General features: G+C 37.2%; 1 protein-coding gene across 3 annotated transcripts in view; it reads left to right on the top strand.

Annotated features, from left to right (window-relative positions):
• Positions 1-475: 475 nt before the first annotated feature.
• Positions 476-20,516, top strand: part of LOC126187450 (enolase-phosphatase E1) — a 52,851-nt gene continuing 32,810 nt past the window's right edge. For all 3 annotated transcript variants that reach the window (XM_049928536.1, XM_049928538.1, XM_049928535.1), the window contains exons 1-4: positions 476-633; positions 2,062-2,163; positions 2,325-2,515; positions 9,640-9,772. In XM_049928536.1, coding sequence (XP_049784493.1) covers positions 523-633; positions 2,062-2,163; positions 2,325-2,515; positions 9,640-9,772 — 537 coding nt within the window. In that variant the 5' untranslated portion in view covers positions 476-522. The remainder of the gene's footprint in view (positions 634-2,061; positions 2,164-2,324; positions 2,516-9,639; positions 9,773-20,516) is intronic.

Raw genomic sequence — 20,516 nt, 5'->3', positions numbered from 1 at the left:
TCGCCGCCTGACATTCCATTTCGTTTCGTTGGCGTCTTATGTGTATCGGCATTTATTGCATAAAATGTCTTGGCATCTTACCATACTCAGTCTCTTCAGTCTCAGTACTGCACCGAGATAAGTAAAAAAGAATTCCTAAACGTACAATTACATTAGATACCTATTTCTATGGAAAGAAACAGGAACTTGTAGAACTTTTTTGAAATACATTATATGACAATTAAAAACTTTTTTGTTACATGTTGGAAAATGGTTTTTAATACAATAGCAAATGGCACTATGAACTTCTAATCACGGAACCTGATATTTGTATTGCTTATCAATTTACTAGTTGTTCGACCTGCCTTGTGAAATCTGTTTGTAGACTTCTACCTTTTATAACTATCGAATGCCGGATAAGAGTGTATCGCGATGGTGCTGCCGCTCATGGTGCGTCCCTTGACTTAGTTTTCTCAAACCTGATCTTTGTCGTCAGCTCACCGGCGGGAAGGCTGTCGGTTAGGTGCTGTCGCTCGAGCGAAGATGACTACGACATCTGAAAAAAGAGCTAATGAGACTGATGATGTATATTATAAGGCAAATGTAGTTTTAGTTGATATTGAAGGTACCACCACTTCAATTGATTTTGTTAAGGTGAGTGTAATTTGCTCCATAAACGTAAGACCTGAAGTAACGGGAAACTGACGACATTTTTTAACTTTTTTTTTTGCTTACTTTACCGTCATTTTGTACACTGGTGTAGTGCGTTTCAGGTTTCTGTCCAGATTTTGGGGAAAAATTGAAGTTTTAAAAGAGAACTTGACTCCGTGCTTCTCCTTAGCCCTAACTTGTCCGTTAGAATTTACCGTAAAATAAAACCGTTTATTTTGTAATTGTGATTGTAATGAATACCTGTGTGACAGTTCAAAATATAATACAGAATTTACCTAAAGACGTATTTATCTCCATTTACCATTTCTTTTAGAGCATGTCTTATTCAAGAGTTATGGGTCATAACTATGTATGATGAATCAGAGGAAAGTTGTAGTAGCAACTATCCCGCAGTATAATGAATACTCAGAAACGAATGCAATTTGAGAATAGAAAATGAAATTGTACCAGTATTTCAATAATTCAGCTCAGTATAGTCGAGCTAACAGTCGGATTCGAATGTTGTTAAATGTGCGTGGGGAAAAAAAAAAAAAAAAACCGCAAAGTCCAGAATTGAAGTTGGCTTCCACAGAACTTTACTGGACGTATGTGAACAACCTCCCTCCCTTTCCTTAGCAATACATGCATAAACGAGAACCGCACTCGAGTTCTTAGTTACGGCAGTGATGCACTATTATATTTGTTTATATGAAATGGCCCTATGAAATCCACTTTTTTGTGAGACATTGTATTAGGTACATCAGTTTCTAAGTCTTACCTTGTGCTGACCACTGAATAGTTAGACATAATGGTTTATGTATCTTAATCATTTGTGTGTAAAGTGAAAATGTTTCAGCATAAAAATTCCATTGAAAATTCTTTTTCATCTTAATTGCCAATGTAAAATATATTCAAAAATCTGTAAAACTAACCTGAAAGTTTCAGAAACTTATCACAAGATTTTAGGTACTGGAAGTAGCTAATTTTGAAATTGCCTTGGCACTGAAAGGTTAAGATTGAAATAATTTTAATATGTAAAGATTTAGCTGTACTTTTAAAACTATTGCTATTACCAGGTGTAATTGTTATTAAATGAATGTCTAAAATATATTGCCATTTTAACCAAATGAGCTAAGATATTAGAATGGCTATGCTTTCATATGTGAATAGCTTTCAGAAAAGTAGTTGCTATTAACCATTCACTGCAGTTTCATTAATTGAGCTTACCAGACTTCAGCACTGTTTAATGCTCCATGTAAAAAGTTAGCAAGGTAGTTGGTAGTCTAAACTGAATTTTCTAAATAGGCCTAGTTTACAAAATGTTAAACCTCATTTTATTCTTTAGAATGATCCACAACACCACTTGTGAATGTTACCTTCTGAATGCATACAGTGAATACAAATGTTTGTAATCATGAATTAAATTTCCAGAACACCCTTTTCCCATATGTGAGGAAAAATTTAGACGTGTATTTGAAAAGCAAGTGGAATGACGCTGAATTCAAAGAAGACCTAAAATTGCTCCAAGAGCAGGTAATGAAATAGCTATCAGGGAAATGCTATTGTTTTGGTATTTAACGTATACTTGGTGAAATCCTATTATTTCATTGACACTAGAAAACTGATTAATTACAGAAAGTAATTTCACTTTAAAAAGTCACATTCCTCTTTATTTTAATGCAATTCATCATTAGTCTAAACAGGATGAAGCAGATGGTACAGAAGGCTTTGTTAAAATACCAGAGGGTGTCTCGGAAGATATTTTTGAGGATGTGAAAAAAAATGTTTTATGGCAGATGGACTTGGATCGTAAAACTAAAGCACTAAAGCAGCTGCAGGGACACATATGGCGAGATGCTTATAAGAAAGGAGAGGTTAAAGCCCAGTAAGTACATATTTTCCATAAACATAAAATCTAGGTAAAACTTGGTTAATAGAAAATAAACTGAAAATTCTGCAGCCCATAATGGACTTTCTTTTGGCCAATGTAAGCATCTGAAAGGTTAATTGTGCTTACAATGAGAATAGAAAGTATTGACTTAAGTTGTACTTACATAAGTCAATAAAACATTTCTATGTGAATTTGGGAACAAAAAGGGTAATCAGGTTATGGTCGAATAAGTTGTGTAAAGGTAACAACTCACCAGATAAGATGTGTTGTTACTGACAGGATGATAAAAAGACTGAAAACTTCACTGGCCTTCAGATTAATCATTTGAGGTAGTGCATGTTCTGTACATATCCTCCACCCACCCCTGTCTGACCATAAGCCTTGTTTATTGTTAATAAAACCAGAATTGGAAACTGAAGTCATGGAAAATGAATGGCTACAGTGATTTGGATTTTTGTTGTATGGGGTATGAAAGAGAACCTCTCCAGCGACAATCTGTGAGGATGATGATGGCTTCTACATCTATACTCCGAAAACCAGTGAGGTGCATGGCTGACAGTCAGTTCTTATAGCTTTAATAGACTTTCTCGGGATAATTTATGTCTATCTTCAAGGGTCTTCAAATTCAGTATATGATGCTCTCCCACAGATTAAACAACCTCTCACCATTCATCCTGCCCTAATCTGTATATGTTAAATATCCCTGTTTGTCCTATCTGGTATGAGTCCCACACACTTCAGCAATATTCTAGAATGGGTTGCATGAGTGATTTGTAAGCAGTCTCCTTTGTAAATTGCATTTCTCCAGTATTCTATCAATAAACTTAAGCCTGCTGCCTGCTTCAATGACAGCATTTTGCATGGTATTCATCTGTGAACAGATAGGTTTACAATGTTATCTGTAAACACAACATTGTTTCCTGTTACAACTGACATAGAGGTAGAAGACAAAGCAGGGTATTGTATCCAGTCCTTGTGTACAATTATGGACAAAGAATAAATGGGAGGAGAGTTGCCTGATGCTTTAAATGTCCTGTTGTACTCAAAATTGTCTGTGACAAACAAAACAAAATTGCACATTAGTGCAGTGCATCACAGAATAGTATTTCTGTTCTTCCAGTTTGTTTTGATACAGAACCTGTACATTGTAGTTTCAAAAAATTTAGCTTACATCTGTCTGGATGTTAGAGTATGATGTGAAAATTACGTATATTAAACAACTGTATAGTCTACATCTGTCAACTTATTTGAGAATTGTGTAAAAAATTTGAAGCTGATCACTAACTTGTGATTTTTGATAAGAATGTGAAGTAACTTACCTTTCTATACTAGTATAGATAAGATCTCAAGAGTACAACATGCTGCTGATCGTCTTTGACAATATCTTATTGTGTTCATTCTGTGTCAGGTTGCACAGTCTAACACTTATAAACTTCTTGTCTACTCTTAAGCTGAAATGTGCTGTTAGGTTGCACTGAGTTCAGAATGAATGTTGCTTTGTGGGTCATTCTGTGCAATCTCACAGCGGGTGCTAAGGTGACCATTTCAAAATTGTCATATTTGGTACATGGATACCTACATATCTTAATAGGAAGACTGCAAAATAGCTCTGTCCTAACTCAAAAGCATTTGATAAATTCAGGGTTAAAAACCTGAGGGTGTGTATGTAGTCATTAGTCATGCATCAGTTTCCCTGTTTTCAGAGATCTGCTACAAAGTTAAGTGTTGACTAGTAGATCTCAGTTTTTATGCATCTAGTATGTTGGCCACTGAGTTGATTTAAAGTATAAAAGTAAATACATCATTCAGATTTTCAATGAAAAAATGTTGACACCTTTTCTGTTCTGTGCTTTGAGTTAGTGATCAACAACTTTGTACACAGGAAAACAGAACATACTTAGCTTGTGTGCTGTTCCTCTTAAGTCCTAGTATAACAAACATTTGGTATTGCAGTTAATAGTTGTTGGCTCCACTTAAAGATAACTCCATTGCAGGAAGTCAAATTTGACTATCTTCAGAGCCCAGGGGGGGGGGGGGGGTGGTTACATACAGTTGTACCTGAACTTGGGGGGGGGGGGGGGGGGGGGGAGAGGAGGTGGGGTTACATAGGCAATTGAATCTGAACTTTTTTGCTAAAATGTTTTTGTATTTGGTAGCACTGTTAGGTGCAAAGAATATTGTAATCCACTTTATTAAATGGCAAAGGTTAAAGTGAATATGCCAGTTACATTGACCACACTCAACACTACAGGAAATTGGTAAATAAAAACCTTGTGTGCTACTTGAAAATTTGCTCCAAATGTATTTGTGGTTGACTTGTAGGTTGGAACTATGAGAGCTGTAAAGTTGTCATTTTTATTAATGTTATATGTTGATTTCACTATTAAATATCTTCACTCTTAAGAATTGACAGCTTGGGTACACAGATGTGTGACCATCCCTATTCTGTTACTGTAAAATAGACAGCTTCAGTGCAATAAACAAAAAGAGCAAGCAATGATACATTCATAATAGTTCTGCATACTTGTGTGGGCGTGTCCATAAAAATTGTGAAAAACAGTTTAATAAACATTCATATATAAAAAAGGAAAAACTCTTCCACCTTGCTTATAAGATTGTTTTCCTTGACATCCTGATCCAAAAATAGAATAAGTTCTCTTAAAGGTGAAAGATACGATCTTTTTATTACATTGATTTTAAAGTTCATACAACCATGCACTATGACTCTGTAATAATGGATCATACAATGTACATACAACACTGAAAAGGGGATCCAAATAGCATCTTTCCTGATTGGCAATGGGAGGAGTTGATTCAGCATGACAGTTAATCTCAATGTCTTTAAATTAAGGTGGTGACTGGGAAAGTTTGTCAGACTTGAAAGCCACACACTGCCTAACTTGCAGCTGTTCAAACAAAGCATTTTCACAAGCTGCCGTTGAGTGGTCCCATTTTCATCTGTTAAGTCTCATCATTAAAAAGGCAAATTTTGGTCTGTATAGTGGTACATACGTAAAAAATTCTCATTGCTTGCATCTTTGCATTTATTTTACTGGAACAGCCTTTCTAATTTACAGTAACAGAATATAACCACATTAGTGCACTGTCTCTTCTAATTTTCAATGCAGACATTATAGTAAAATACAAAAAATAATTTGACTGTTTTGAGCTCTCATTTGTTTAGTTTTGACAGACAGGCCAACCACAAATATATTTGGCACAAGTTTTAAAGAAAAACATGGGTTTTTTTACAGTTACCTGTTGTGTTGAATGTGGTCAGTAAAAGTGGCATACTCATTTTAATCTTTGCCAGTTCAGAAAAGGAGTTAAGACATTTGTCTTTACATGTAAGATTGCTACCAGATTTGTAAACACTTCAGCATAAAAACAAGTTGAGATTGTCTCTCCCCCCTCCCCCAAGGCGTTGAAGGTAGTCAAATTTGATGTTTCCAATGGCCTGTCCAATCATGATGCACAGCTAGTTAACAATAATGCAAAACAGCCCTTCAAAATAGTGCATTCAATTAACAATTCAACAAACTGCTTCACTGTATTAAGTAGTTAAGTCCAGAAGTATGTGCATTGTCAGATTAGCAATTCTGATGATAATAAAATGAAAACAAATGTTGATGGAGTTAGGACAGCAACCAGCCACAAGTTTACTTTCAGTTCCTTTATTCAAAGGGCACTGTTACCAGTTTCGAATCGTTGTGATTCATCCACAGGTGGCTTGAAACCGGTAATGGTGACCTTTGAATAAAGGAACTGAAAGTAAACTTGTGGCTGGTTGCTGTCCTAACACCATCAACATTTGTCTTCAAGCAACAGTCACGGTCTCCATCATGCCATTATGACAAAATTGCATTAAAATTAAAACAATTTGGAACATTGTTAAATGGGAAACAGGCAACTGAGAGCACAGGAAGATGGTATTTCTATCAGACTCAATGAAAAGTTTAACAAAAATTCAGAAGTAGTTAATACTTCAATAATTGTTTTTGTGTTTTAGAGAAAATAGGATCCAGCTGTTCTTTAGGAAATGTGAGGCTGTATATGGAAGAGGTAATAACTGTGCAGTTTGATAAAACTGAAATTAGGTAAATAATATATTCAGTCAAAATTACAAGCTTGAATGGAATCCATGGTATTTCCAACAGTGCTAGAAGCTTGTTACCAACAAATAAGTAGGATTCTCATCCACATATGTAATAGCTCAGTGAAACAGGGCATCTTTCCAGATAGACTTCACTGTGATAGTGTTAAACCATTGCATAAGAGGATAGGTCTGATGCTAACTTATTCCCAATCTCACTTCTGACAGCTTCATCCAAAATTCTTGAAAAAGTAATGTATACAAGAGTTGCTTCACGTCTGATAAAAATGTACTAACAAAATGTCAGGTTTTTAGCAAGGCTTTTCAACAGTAAATGCTATGTAAGCTTTCACTGGTCAAATATTATGCTCTGAATAACCAAATATCACCCATTCGGATATTTTATCACCCAAAGGCTTTTGACTGTGTGAATCATGAAATACTTCTAGGCAAGCTTAAGTATTGTGGTATGAGTGGGACAGTCCACAAATGGTTTAATTCATATTTATCTCGAAGAACACAATTAACAGTAGTTGGCAAGTATTAGCAGTCCTCTAAGGGGGAAGGTATCAAGCATGGTGTCCCATAGGGTTGAGTCTTGGGCCCCCTTATTGTTCTTAAGAGAATATATTAATGGCTTGACACTCTATATTCAAGAAAATGCCAAGCTAGTTCTTTTTGCTGATGATACAAGCATAGTAACAATTCCCATCAACCAAGAATTAGCTGAGGAGATTGTAAATGTTTTCCAGAAAATTAAGTGGTTCTCTACAAATGAACTCTCACTAAATTTTGAGAGAACACAATTTATACAATTCTGTACAGTAAATTGCATAACACCATTGATAAATAGACTTTGACCACATCTCTTCCTAAGGAAGAATATTCAAAATTTCTGGTGTACAAAAATCTTTGGTCATTTGCCAAATAGTATAAAGTGTCTGACAGATAGCTAACAACATTTTTTAAAAAATTAAGAATTTCTGAATAGCAACTACTCCTACTCAATAGATGAAGTTTTAGATATGAAATAGTAGCTGGAAAAAAATTGGGTAGTGAAAACTTTGTGTTAAACAGGTGCACTCCACATTGTAATAAAATTTATTCATGATCTATGGAACAAGTATTAATGTAATGTAAATGTTTTTGTTATTTATACTTACAGAGCTAAAGAGGTACAGTGCACAAGCTGAGGTCTTTACTGTTTCCTGTACAAAAATTTTTTAATTGCAAATTTAAAGCACAGCATGATATTTTTCGAATTATGTATTCTACTTTTTATTATTTATATCAACTTGGTGGCCTACATACTAGATGCATAAAAAATTTTGATCTGTGATTCAGTTCTTTACTAAGTAGATCTCTAAGAATAGGGAAATTGGTGCTGAAATGGTCACTTTAGGATCCACCAAAATATGCACTAACAAATCTCAGTATGCATACTTTCTCTTTGATACCACGTGTAGTGATTTTTTTAGTAACTTTGATTTTTGGCATGCAGGTCTCATTCAATATGGAATCCAGTTTTGTTGTCTATCTAATGTGCTTTGAATTTGTCCCACATCGGTGCCACAATTACTATAGCATTGGTGTGTAAGCTATGAACAAAAGTTAACAAAATTGATACTGAAATTGTATGATAATTCAGAAAATTTGACTTGGTATAGTAAAATGAAATCATTTTGAAATTTCAAATTGAGAGATTAAATATTGATTATACATATGTTACGAAAGGGAAGTGGTGCTATAGCATAAAGGGCCTGTGTGCTAACTGCATTGTGATGGAATGGTCTGAAGTGAATGTAATGTTGCTGATACAAAAATATAGATATCATGCTCCTGGGACCAAAGAGGTCCACAGCACAAATGCCAAAGTAAAAGAAATAAGATGAGTAGAAAATTGTTTAAGCATATATGTCCAGTTGGGAGTGAGAAGGCAAGAAATTCAATTAGTGCTTCTATGAAGTGGGAGCAGTGAATTAGCACAAGTTTGTGTATTTTCTATTAAAATGGAAATGTATTTCCTTAAAGATAAATGTGCAGTTTTGTATATATTATGCCATTAAAATTAAAAATATATGGGATACCTGAACATCCTCATTGTGTAGCTTCATGGTAGATGTAATTACATGGTTAAGGTCACTGTTGTAGATTTTTCTTGATAAATGAAATGGCTTCCCTGGTATGTGCTATCTGCTCTATAACAAATTATGAACCACATTTTATGAAGTAATTCGTGGCAGGTCATGCATATATTTAAATATCATAAATCGTATTTTGTCATATCTTCATTCTGCATACTTCAGTAAAATCCTTGAAGTACTTTATATACATCAATGCATGCATCAGAAACTATCTGAGTCATAGCGCCTGTTGAAACAGCTAACAATTGGTGGTGTAATTGGCTCCACTTTCTAACAGTGTGTGAATGCTACAGTTTCTTCAGGTTATGTTGATCATCAGTAATTAGTGTTCTGTTTTCAAATTTCTCAATTGTAATTAGAAGCCAGCAAAATGCATGAACTGACAAATGAGTGCAAAGTTTTGGAATTATGTGTCTGAAAACTGGAACTATAATTCAATGTAGGTGCATGACCTCCATGCATTTCACATATAAGTACAAATTAAGAAATTTTCTTTGCTCGTGTCACTTTATTAATGCAATGAAAAACAATGCAATCATTTTTATCATATACTATGAACTGTACTCCAATTGATGCATAATGTATCTAGATGAAAGAATAGGAGATTGTAAAGGCACCAGAATAATGCAGCAGTTTACACATTGTGAACGTCACACCTAAAAATGTCATAGGCAGAAACACATGACATCAGGAATTTTCCTGAATTGCATAATGTTGAAAATATAGGGAAACATGACTAGCAGCAGCAAATGTTGCTATAGCAAAACCATTCTAATAATATTCTTGCCAGTCTACATCAAGACACCCAAAAGAACTCCATTAATTTTTGTTTGTTAAAAATGAATAATTAGTAAATGACCAAAGGAAATTATTTCCAACAGTGTGTATCCAGATGTTGCCCCAGCACTGAAGTCTTGGAAGCTGAGTGGGAAAGATATTTATGTATATTCATCTGGAAGTGTTGAAGCACAGAAGTTACTGTTTGGTCACACACAGGATGGTGATTTACTTGAGGTATGTGGATTCCATGGGCAAATTTGTCAGATAACCAGTTCTCATTACTTAAGCTGTGTGTTGTGCTTCCAGCTGAAAATTTATAATTGTTCGTTGCAAAGTTTGTTATACTTAGACATTTCCAGAAAAGTTTTTTCCATAAATATTGCCATGTTCTTATGGTTAATTGACTACTAAAAAAATGTAATGCTTTCTTTTATGCTTTGGTGTTATTAGCTTTAAGTGTTGGTAGATATATATATTGACATAGAAGTTTTGCAAGCTTCTCAGTATATAAAAGATATAAAAAGAATTGAAAGGCAGCTAAGTGAAGTGTTCTGTGCATGGAGGAACCCTCAGATACTCGTACTTAAGCGGGTATTACACGACGATCTGCTGCAAACGACACTGATCTAGTGTGACAGCCATTTAGTGGTAGAACAGGTGAAACTATGAAAATTAGCACACACATTATGTGTGCCAGTATAGAGCAGTTCTAAACTGCTGCCAATCCACACATGCTCTGAAGGGTGTACTACAGTTGGTTATTACTAGGCGGCTAGTGGCTAATTTCAGATTTTCATGTTAGGGATTTTTCGGGTAGGGTATCTTCAGTGTTTTTTTTTTTTTCCCCAGTAAGCAGGTTTCATAGATGCAGTGAAGAAAGTTTTTTCATTACAGTCTTATACCGACTGACTGTAAAAGGATTGCGGTAGAACAACTTTACAAGAGATCAGACAGTTCTGTTTGCATTCTGCGCGTTATCACTGTCTACCGTGTGTGCACGCCAGATACATCCCATGTGGATGGTGTAATAGGTCTATGTGAATCAGTCTGTAGTTACAGATACGTACACATTGGGTGTTAGCGCATAGGTCTACAGTTTAGCTGCATGGGCTTTAGTGTGGGATAAGCTTGCTGATGTGTCTTAGTGCGTTGGTTATGGGTGTATATTTTGATTAGGTTATTAGCAGCCACTCACTATTAATTCCACCCACTTCGTATTTAAACTTTACTGGACTAATGTGTTTTTTTTTTTCGACCTCAGCTCGCTCCCAAAAGAGGTCACCCCCGGTTCGGTCTACCACTCCCGTTTTTTGGAACTTCGTTCGAAGTTCATCAACATGACTTTCATTTATACAGATGGCTCTAAGACCAATGACGGGGTCGGGTGTTCCTTTATTGTCGGGGCACAAAGTTTCCAATACCGGCTCCATGGCCATTGTTCGGTCTTCACAGCTGAGCTCTTTGCCCTCTACCAGGCTGTTCTTTACATCTGCCGCCACCGACATTCTGCTTATGTCATATGCTCAGAGTCCCTCAGCGCCATCCAGAGCCTCAGTGATCCGTACCCGGTTCACCCTTTCGTACACCGGATCCAACGCTCTCTCCAGCAGCTGGTGGACGTCGGTACGCCGGTTAGCTTTATGTGGGTTCCTGGCCATGTCGGTATCCCTGGGAACGAAGCTGCAGATGCCGCGGCCAAGGCTGCGGTCCTCCAGCCTCGGACAGCTTCTTGTTGTGTCCCTTCGTCCGATTTTAGCAGGGTCATTTGTCGGCGCGTCGTGTCGCTGTGGCATGCCGATTGGGCTGCACTTACCGACAACAAGCTTCGGGCCTTAAAACCTCTTCCCGTGGCTTGGACGTCCTCCTCACGCCCTTCTCGGCGGGAGGAGGTCGTTTTAGCAAGGTTAAGAATTGGACACTGCCGGTTCAGCCATCGCCATCTGCTGACGGCTGCGCCGGCGCCGTTCTGCCCATGTGGGCACTTGCTGACGGTTAGGCACATTTTAATGTCCTGTCCAGATCTTACCACACTGCGCCTCGATCTTAACCTGCCTAATACTTTCGATGCCATTTTAGCGGATGACCCACGAGCAGCTGCTCGTGTTCTTTGTTTTATCAATTTGACAAACCTCGCTAAGGACATTTGATGTTGTTTTTTAATCCTCTGCCTGTCCGTCTGTCTTTTATTGTGTTTTCCCTTTTAGTTGTTGTTGTCAACTTGTGCCTCGCGGTGCATTTTTAGAGTAGTCAGGGCGCTAATGACCATTGAGGTTGTGCGCCCTAAAACCACAAAAAAAAAAAAATGTGTTTTTACTGTGTGACTGAAAGATTGTAAATATAACATACATTACTGTTTACCTTGTGCATATGTTGACTCCTGTGTGAATTGACTTGCATGTAACTCTCCTTGATAAAATGTTAACCATCAGTTGTACTGACAGGAATTGATCTTAGCACTGTATTAGGGAGTAGAGATGGCTGTTATCATTAAAACTGATTTTTCGTTGTATCAGTTTTTTCTACAAGAGTTTAACTGGACTACTAGAACCACTTGAAATAACTGTTTCATGAAATAACTGATTTGTTTCTTCCTATTTCCAGTAATAAACATAGAAATGGAACAAACATTGGAAAATTTGGACTTCATCAGTTTCAAGATACATAATCAAAAAATTAAATACGCAAATAAAAGAAAACTTACTTGATCCACTGCTTGCTGCTTTTGTCATAAGTGGTTGACTTCTACAAAAATCCAGAATATTCCCTATTGATTCTGATTGTTTCAAACTCTGCTGAAAAATCATATTAGAGTTTATATCACTATTTAAGATCATTGCCAAAGGATAATAACCGATGTTGAGGAACTCTGTTTTCAGTGTTTGTTTCCAAATGCTGCAAGCAGATAAAGGCCTGTTAGGTAGACAGATCAGCCCTTTGTTTCTGTTGTAAACTTCGGTGTTATGGAGGAGGCACATTACCTTATAACCCAAATTGAAGACTACAGTGCAAGAGACACAGAACAATACATATGTGCAAACATCACACAAAGTACTTATGTAAATACTTGTGCTCCAAAATGAGAATAAAATATCAAAACACATTCTGCAAAGCACGAAAAATTAAGTGTTGCAATGTTACATTACTTAAGTAATGAATGACATGGATGCAGACTTTTTTTTGAAAACATTGATGAATGAAATGGATTCAAATGTTTCTACATCCCAGACAGTTACCAGTTTGTCAGCAGCTAACTGTAGTAAAAAAAAAAAGGGTGTTAGACATGTCACTGATTAGTATTTTGGTGCCTGGTAAACAATACATAAACTACAGAAATGCAAGGGGGTTCCTATACAAAACATTTTACCACTTAAAATGTTGTTTCCTGCATTCTACATGATTTTGTAAAAGTCCCTAGAAAGTGTAAAAAGCATTGTTTCACTGTATATTGCTGTGAAGTGGGATCAACTTTGACAGGTGAAAATTTGCACATTGAAATCTGGTTAAGATGTAATTCAGTTTACAATGTAGTGACATTACAAAAGAATGCTTGTTTTTTACAATACAGACAAGTTATAAGGAAGGCGTTGTTTTTAACATGTAAATATGACTGCCTCTTCTACACTGCTGGAGTTAAAAATATTTATCTGTAATGGTAGGTTAAGGAAGTTATCAGCTATGTTTGTAATGAATGCAAATAATAGTTGATCTCATACCAATTCTTGGAGATGTCTTGTAGTTTGTGATGTTTAAAAGTTTATGGGCACTTACAGGCAGAGTAAGAAAGGAAAATTCAAAATATTTGCTGTGGACAGTTCAGCATGTTGAATATCTCTTCTAAATGCACACTCTTGGCTTGAATAGCAGTAACTATTCTGTTTGACTAACTGTAGGTTATTGAACAGAGATGACTTTAGCATGACTGATGGTGTTCAAAACACCACATTTTTGTGCCTGATGGTGGGTGTAAGAGTGTGCAGATACTGATCTGTGTGTAGTTTTTCTGTATACAGTGGCTCAGGAGTCCATTGGTTTTTCAGTGAATAAGGACATCAGGGAAGAGCAAAGCACCCTCTGTGTTTACATTGTAAGTGTAATGTGGTCATGAATGCCATTCTGGTGTTCAAAGTATTCTCGCAGTTTTTTCACAGGCCAGATAAATGCCATAGATGTAATGATTAAATGAACTTGGTATATCTGGAACTGTGTACAAAGTGATGCCTTCAGATTTCTCTATAAATTTGTACAAGGGATGGAGCTTGCAGACTTTCCTTTGGCACACAGTCCAACTGGGCAAAGTACTGGCTGCCATTTAGTAAATACACCCTCAACATGTGCTTGTGCTGTTGAATAACTGGGAGAGGAGATCGATACAGTCTTTGATAGGAATTCACATAAGTAGGGAGACCACACCAAAACTGACATCACCTTGCCCAAGAGACAGATGTTTGAATCGGTTGATAAAATCATTGTCTTTCAAGTGATGCACTCAGTGATCCACATTTGTTCTAAGGAGGCTGGCCAGATATTTTGCCAGTGTCTAAGGTGGTGACCCAATAGTGTTCACAATGGGGTGAAGAGAACACATTTTTGTGGATCTTCAGTTGCTCATAATTGGTAGGTGGCCTTGGTGCATGAGGGAAGAGATTCTTAATAATAGCCTCTTCAAATTGACTGTTACAGGAGCTACGGTGTCTTCATTATTCTTGGCATCTGGTCATGTGGCCCTTTCCAGTAGGGATCCTCCTTGAGACTCAACTGAATTTTACTGTCAAGTTTATTCAGAATTATGGATGCATAGCCCTTGTCAACTGACAATACCACAATGAGGTGGTTGTGGAGTGTGTAAAGTTGATTGAATTGAAGAACACCAGTTTTGTGGAACAAATTAAACATCTGCATTTTGGGCAAGGTGATTATAATGCTCTGTTTAGATGTGGTCTCCATATTTACATGTGTCCCTGTCAAAGACTGCATAGATCTCCCGTACCAATTGATAGTACAATTGTGGGATTGTGAAGCACATGTTGACATCACCGTCTTTCTTATGGCAGCCAGTATCTTGACCAGTTTGACAGCATGGTGACGGGAAATCAGTTGTCTCCATCCATAGCCAACTTTTTTGAGGAGAAATTTGTAGACATTGCTTTGGACATGTCACCAAATAAGGCTAGTTGTTTATCATTACAGTTGTGTTTATCATCTGGTCTGACGGACCTGAGAAACTGGGAGAATTCTTAGGACACTTGAATGGCATTAAATAATGTAAAGTTCTGATATACTGTGCAAGAGTAGTTGCATGTGGTGGTGTGAATTTAACTGCTGTTCTGTGTACCATACACATTACAAAGCTGGTGACAGTGCCATAAACATTTTAAATTTAAACTTCATGCACCAGCCATGGTAATGGATCACAAAAGCACCAAATATGTAAATGTAGAAATCCTGAGCTATAGAGTGCAAAGATGCTGATGTGTGGAGTCATGTGGTTTTTTATATTACTTGCACTTTATGTTTGTGGGTTGCAACTTTCATGCCTTTCTGAGATTTTAGACCCTTTTCTGCAATTGTATTTTGTGGACATTATCTGTATACTCAGTATCATTTTTAGATTCCATTGTTATTTAACACATTTCTGTCAATTTTCTTCAAGCATTTCACAAACCTCTTGATATCTGCTCTGTATATTAGCAACTTTGCTTTCCATAGCTCATACTCGTTGTATATTTACATTTTTTGCCACTTGTGATCCGTTTCACACCTGCTACATGATATTTATCATTATTCCACTAGCTTAATAATGTATATGGCATATGGAACAACAGATAAAATCATACCACCACATGCAGCTTAACTCTCACAGCATGTCACAGCTTTATATTATTGAATGGGTTACATAATCCCCATGTAAGTAGCTTCAAAATTTTCATCTTCAACATTTGTAAATTTCATAAATCTGTATCTTACATTTGATGTCTGAATGCTTTCAGAATGCTTGAAAATGTCAAAATCACAATCACAGTAAATAACATTTTAACAGCCTAAAGTGGAATGTTTAATTTAAAAATTATATCATCATTGGTTAACACAGAAGATCCTGAATTTATGAAAGGAGGAAATATAAAATGAAGTAGGTGAAAGGGATACATGCATCTAAAAATTGAGATTGATAGGAAGTGCAAAATGGCTAAGCAGGAATGGTCAGAAGACAAATCTGAAGAATTTTGAATCCTATTTCACTAGATGAAAGATACTGCCTACAGGAAAATTAGATGTCTTTGCAGAAAAAGCTGTTTGAATATGAGTAGCCCAGGTGGAAAAAATCCTAAGCAAAGAAGTAAAGGTGAAAAGTGGGTGTATGTAGTGTCCCGATAAGGAAGATGAACCTCAAGGGAATATTATATAAAAGGAGGATGAAGATGAGATATGATACAGTGAGAAAAATTTGACAACTGAAAGACCTAATGGTGACTTAGTAATTACAGATAGCCTTGGAAGAGCCAGACAGAACAAATACCTTTGATCTGGTGTGCAAGATGTATGAGACAGTTGAAATAACCCTCAGACCTAAAGAAACTTGTAATAATTCCAATTCCAAATAAAATAGCTGATAAGTGTGAATATAGTGAATCCCCACTTCTACTCTTTTCAAGGGACATTTTATAAAATGGTGTAAAATGTGGGAAATAATGTTTTAGTGGTAAACTACATATGACTCCCATTGCATTTTCACACTTTATAGTAAGAACACACACACACACACACACACACACACACACACACACACACACACACACACACAGAGTTTGCGAAACATCACAAAAAAAATTCTTATGTAAACATTGCATTGTGTTCGACAAAGAGAATAAATTCTTGAAACACATCTTGCTAAGCATGAGAAAATGTGTAACTGGTGCTGTGTTTAAACCAAAAATATTTGAGCAGTGCAAAGTGAGCAGTGTGTCAACAAGTGCTAGATGTGGCCAAACAATAAAACTGCCAAATATAGTTCAATAAAGGTGTCAAGATCACAAGTCACAACAATCACAAAGCTGTGCAAGCACAATACAGTGTGGAAATGGTTGTGATTGATCATGACAGCTCTATTTGATTCAGCCTATTTACTCTCATCTGCCACCATTCTGAGTACAAGTGTCAGGAGATAAAAGTACAAACTGTTCAGACTTTGACCTGTTTGCCAGTTCAGATTTGCTGAGTAGATTGCCTTGCTGTTGAGAAACTTAACCATGGAAAAATGTTTGAACACTACGTGACAGCCGATGTCACACCAGCATCATTTTGCATCATTTTGTTTTTTCTCCACTAATAATTTTTTACAAAGTGTGAATCTTAAAAGGAAACCTCCCCATCGCACCCCCCTCAGATTTAGTTATAAGCTGGCACAGTGGATAGGCCTTGAAAAACTGAACACACATTGATCGAGAAAACAGGAAGAAATTGTGTGGAACTATGAAAAAAATAAGGAAAATATACAAACTGAGTAGTTGACGCACAACATAATTATCATCAAGGACCCTGTCAGCTCAGGAGCGCCGTGGTCCCGTGGTTAGCGTGAGCAACTGCGGAATATGAGGTCATTGGTTCAAGTCTTTCCGCGGGTGAAAAATTTACTTTTTTTATTTTCGCAAAGTTATGATCTGTCCGTTCGATCATTGACGTCTCTGTTCACTGTAATAAGTTTAGTGTCTGTGTTTTGCGACCGCACCGCAAAACCGTGCGATTAGTAGACGAAAGGACGTGTCTCTCCAATGGGAACCGAAAACATTTGATTGCAAGGTCATAGGTCAACAGATTCCTCCACAGGAAAACACGTCTGATATATTCCATACGACACTGGTGACGGCATGTTGTCGACCAACCTAACTTGTGTAATGGGTAAAAACATTCTTCTACCTTGCCCGATTTAGGTTTTCTTGTGGATGTGATAATCACTCCCAAGAAAGTGATGAAAACATAAGAGTTTGTCACATAAACTGAAAATAAAAAATTAAAATTTTCACTGGTGGGAGGACTTGAACCAAGGACCTCTCGTTCAGCAGTTGCTCACGCTAACCACGGGACCACGGCTCTCCCGGTATCATATAGTCCTTGATGTTAATTATATTGCGCATCAACTACTCAGTTTGTACATTTTCTTTATTTTTTCATAGTTCCACATGACTTCTTCCTGTTTTCTTGATTGATCTGTGTTCAGTTTTTCAAGGCCTATCCACTGTGCCAACTTATAACTAAATCTGAGGGGGGGGGGGGGGTGATGGGGAGGTTTGCTTGTTAGTAAGATTGTAAGTATGTTAATGCAAAATAGTGTGTGAATTAACATTGTGAACACATAGGAAATTTGATGGAAGTGATAAATATGGTACACACTGGGAAGAATGTTAATTTCAGGAATGTAATAGCAGGTTGCAAAATATGAACACAAATTTATAGAAGAAAGGAAAAAATTGTAGAAGCCGACCTCAGGGAAGATCTGTTTGGGTTCCGGAGAAATTTAGGAACGAGAGACAATATTAACCCTATGACTTACCTTGGAGATAGGGTAAGGAAAAGCAGGCCTACGTTATAGCATTTGTAGACTTACAGAAAGCTTTTGACAATGTTATCTTGAATACTCTTAGACATGCTGAAGGCAGCAGAGGTAAAATACAGGAAGCGAAAGGTTATTTACAGTTCGTGCATAAACAAGACAGCTGTTGAGTCTAGGGGCATAAAAGGAAGCAGTGGTTAAAGAGTGAGACAGGTTTTTAGCCTATCCCTCATATTATTGACTTTGCATTTTGACCAAGCAGTAAAGGAAACAGAAATTTAGAATATTTATCAAAAGTTCAGGAAGAAGATATAAAAACTTTAAGGTTTGGTGATGACTTTGTAATTGTCAGACAGAGGACTTTGAAGAGCAGTTGAATTGAATGGATGTCATCTTCAAAGGTGGATGGAAAATGAATATCAACAAACTCAAAACAAGACTAATGGAGTGTTTCCAAATTAGACAATAATGAAGTAATTAGATTACGAAACAACACTTCAAGCAGTAGATGGCCAGTTATTCGGGCAGCAATGTAAGTGGTGACCGAAGTAGAGGATACAAAACGTAGACTGGCAATGGCAAGAAAAGTCTCTGAAAAGGAGAAAGTTACCATTGAACATATGTTGAAATGTTGGGTCTTTCTGAAAATACTTTTATGGAGCATAAACAGTTCAGACAAGAGAAAAGCTTTGAATTGTGATATAACAGAAGAATGCTAAAGATTAGGTGGGCTGATCACACAACTAATGAGGTGGTACTGAGTAGAATTAGAGAGAAAAGGAATTTGTGGCCCAACTTGATTATGAGAAGGGATCAGTTGATATGACACTGAGAGGTCAAAGGATCACCAATTTAGTATTGGAGGGAAGTGTGGGGGGGGGGGGGGGGGGTGAAAATTGTAGAGGGCCCAAGAGATGAATATGGTAAGCAGATTTGGAAGAATGTAAGTTGCAATAGGTATTAAGAGATGAAGGCTTGGGCAGGATAGAGTAGCATCAAACCAGTCCTCAGGGCTGAAGACAACAATACCATTATGTTGGTCAATAAGGACTGTGGCTTTGCCACACAGCAGCATGGGGTTCATTGATTTAATAACTTTGCTAGTGTCTCATTGTAACTCACTATTGATTCTTGGTCTCTGCTTTTTGTATGTTAGTATCTCTCTCTCTCTCTCTCTCTCTCTCTCTCTCTCTCTCTCTCTCTCTCTCTCTCTGGATTACTCATAGGACTATCTGTGAAGCTGTCTTCACTTGTCTGTTTTTAGCTTTTCTTTTCCCACTTGGTAATTCACTGTTTGTTGATGGATCAGTTGGTCCACATCAGGTTTCTCTTGCTATTGTTTTTTGAGATTTGGTTGAATCTGCCAGAATACACACAATAGCCTTGCCTTAGGCATAAATCCACCTGATGCAGGGATAGCCCTCTGAAGTGGCTGGTTGGAAGAAATAATGATTGAGGAGCATTTTCTCAGAACTTGATAAACATAAAAAAGTAAATTCTTGAGAAAAAGCATGCTGAAACACTAATGACAACAGAACCAATTTTTGACAATATAATGTAACTGGATAAATAAAAATCTCACGAAGTGGTGGCAGGGGAAAACCACACACACACACACACACACACACACACACACACACACAGTGGCTCCTCCTCCTAGTGGAAGAGTTAAATGTGAAGGAAAAGGACTGGAGAGGTTTAGGAGAAGGGGTGCAGTTCAGAAAAGTCACCCAGAACCCTGAGTCAGGGGAGACCCATCAGATGGTGGGATGAGAAGGGAAAACTGATTGTTGGGGACTACACCGCATGAGACTTGGAAACCAGAGAGCATAAAGGTGGAATACAGGCTAAGATGTAAGGCAGAGATTAGTACTAAAACATTGTGCATGAGTTAATGAGAGTAAAAAACTAAGTTGATTCTATGTGGGAGGGGGCGACAGTGAAAAACACGGGTCAGAAAATTAGATGTAGAAAACCAAATTGGAGTGAAGAAAACAGTAGTTATTGTGAAGAAAAGCTGAGACAGAAGGATTGTAAATAAAGTACAGGTGGGTGGTGAGAGCCATAGACATGTTGTAGCACTAGTGCCCACTTCTGGAGTTCTGTGAAACTGGCATCCAAGGGAAGAAATCATATGGTGTTGTAGAGCACACTCTGCAACAGGGTATTGTGTGTTGCTGATATACACCTTCTGCCTATGTCCATTCATCCCAACTGATAACTGGGTTGTAGTCATGACAGTATAAAAGGCCAAACAGTGTTCATATAACAGCTGGTACATGACGTGTTGTTTTACAAGTGGCTGTCCCTTTGATAGCATATTTTGCCAGTTGCAGGGCTGATATGTGGTGCTAGGAGGGTGCATACATCAAATCTCAGTGGGCAGTCACAGGGGTAGGAGCCATAGGGTAGGGAGATGGATGCTGAAGGAGC

This window comes from Schistocerca cancellata, chromosome 5, assembly GCF_023864275.1.
Source record: "Schistocerca cancellata isolate TAMUIC-IGC-003103 chromosome 5, iqSchCanc2.1, whole genome shotgun sequence".
Taxonomy (NCBI): Eukaryota; Metazoa; Arthropoda; class Insecta; order Orthoptera; family Acrididae; genus Schistocerca; species Schistocerca cancellata.
This window is presented reverse-complemented; position numbering and strand designations above follow the sequence as displayed.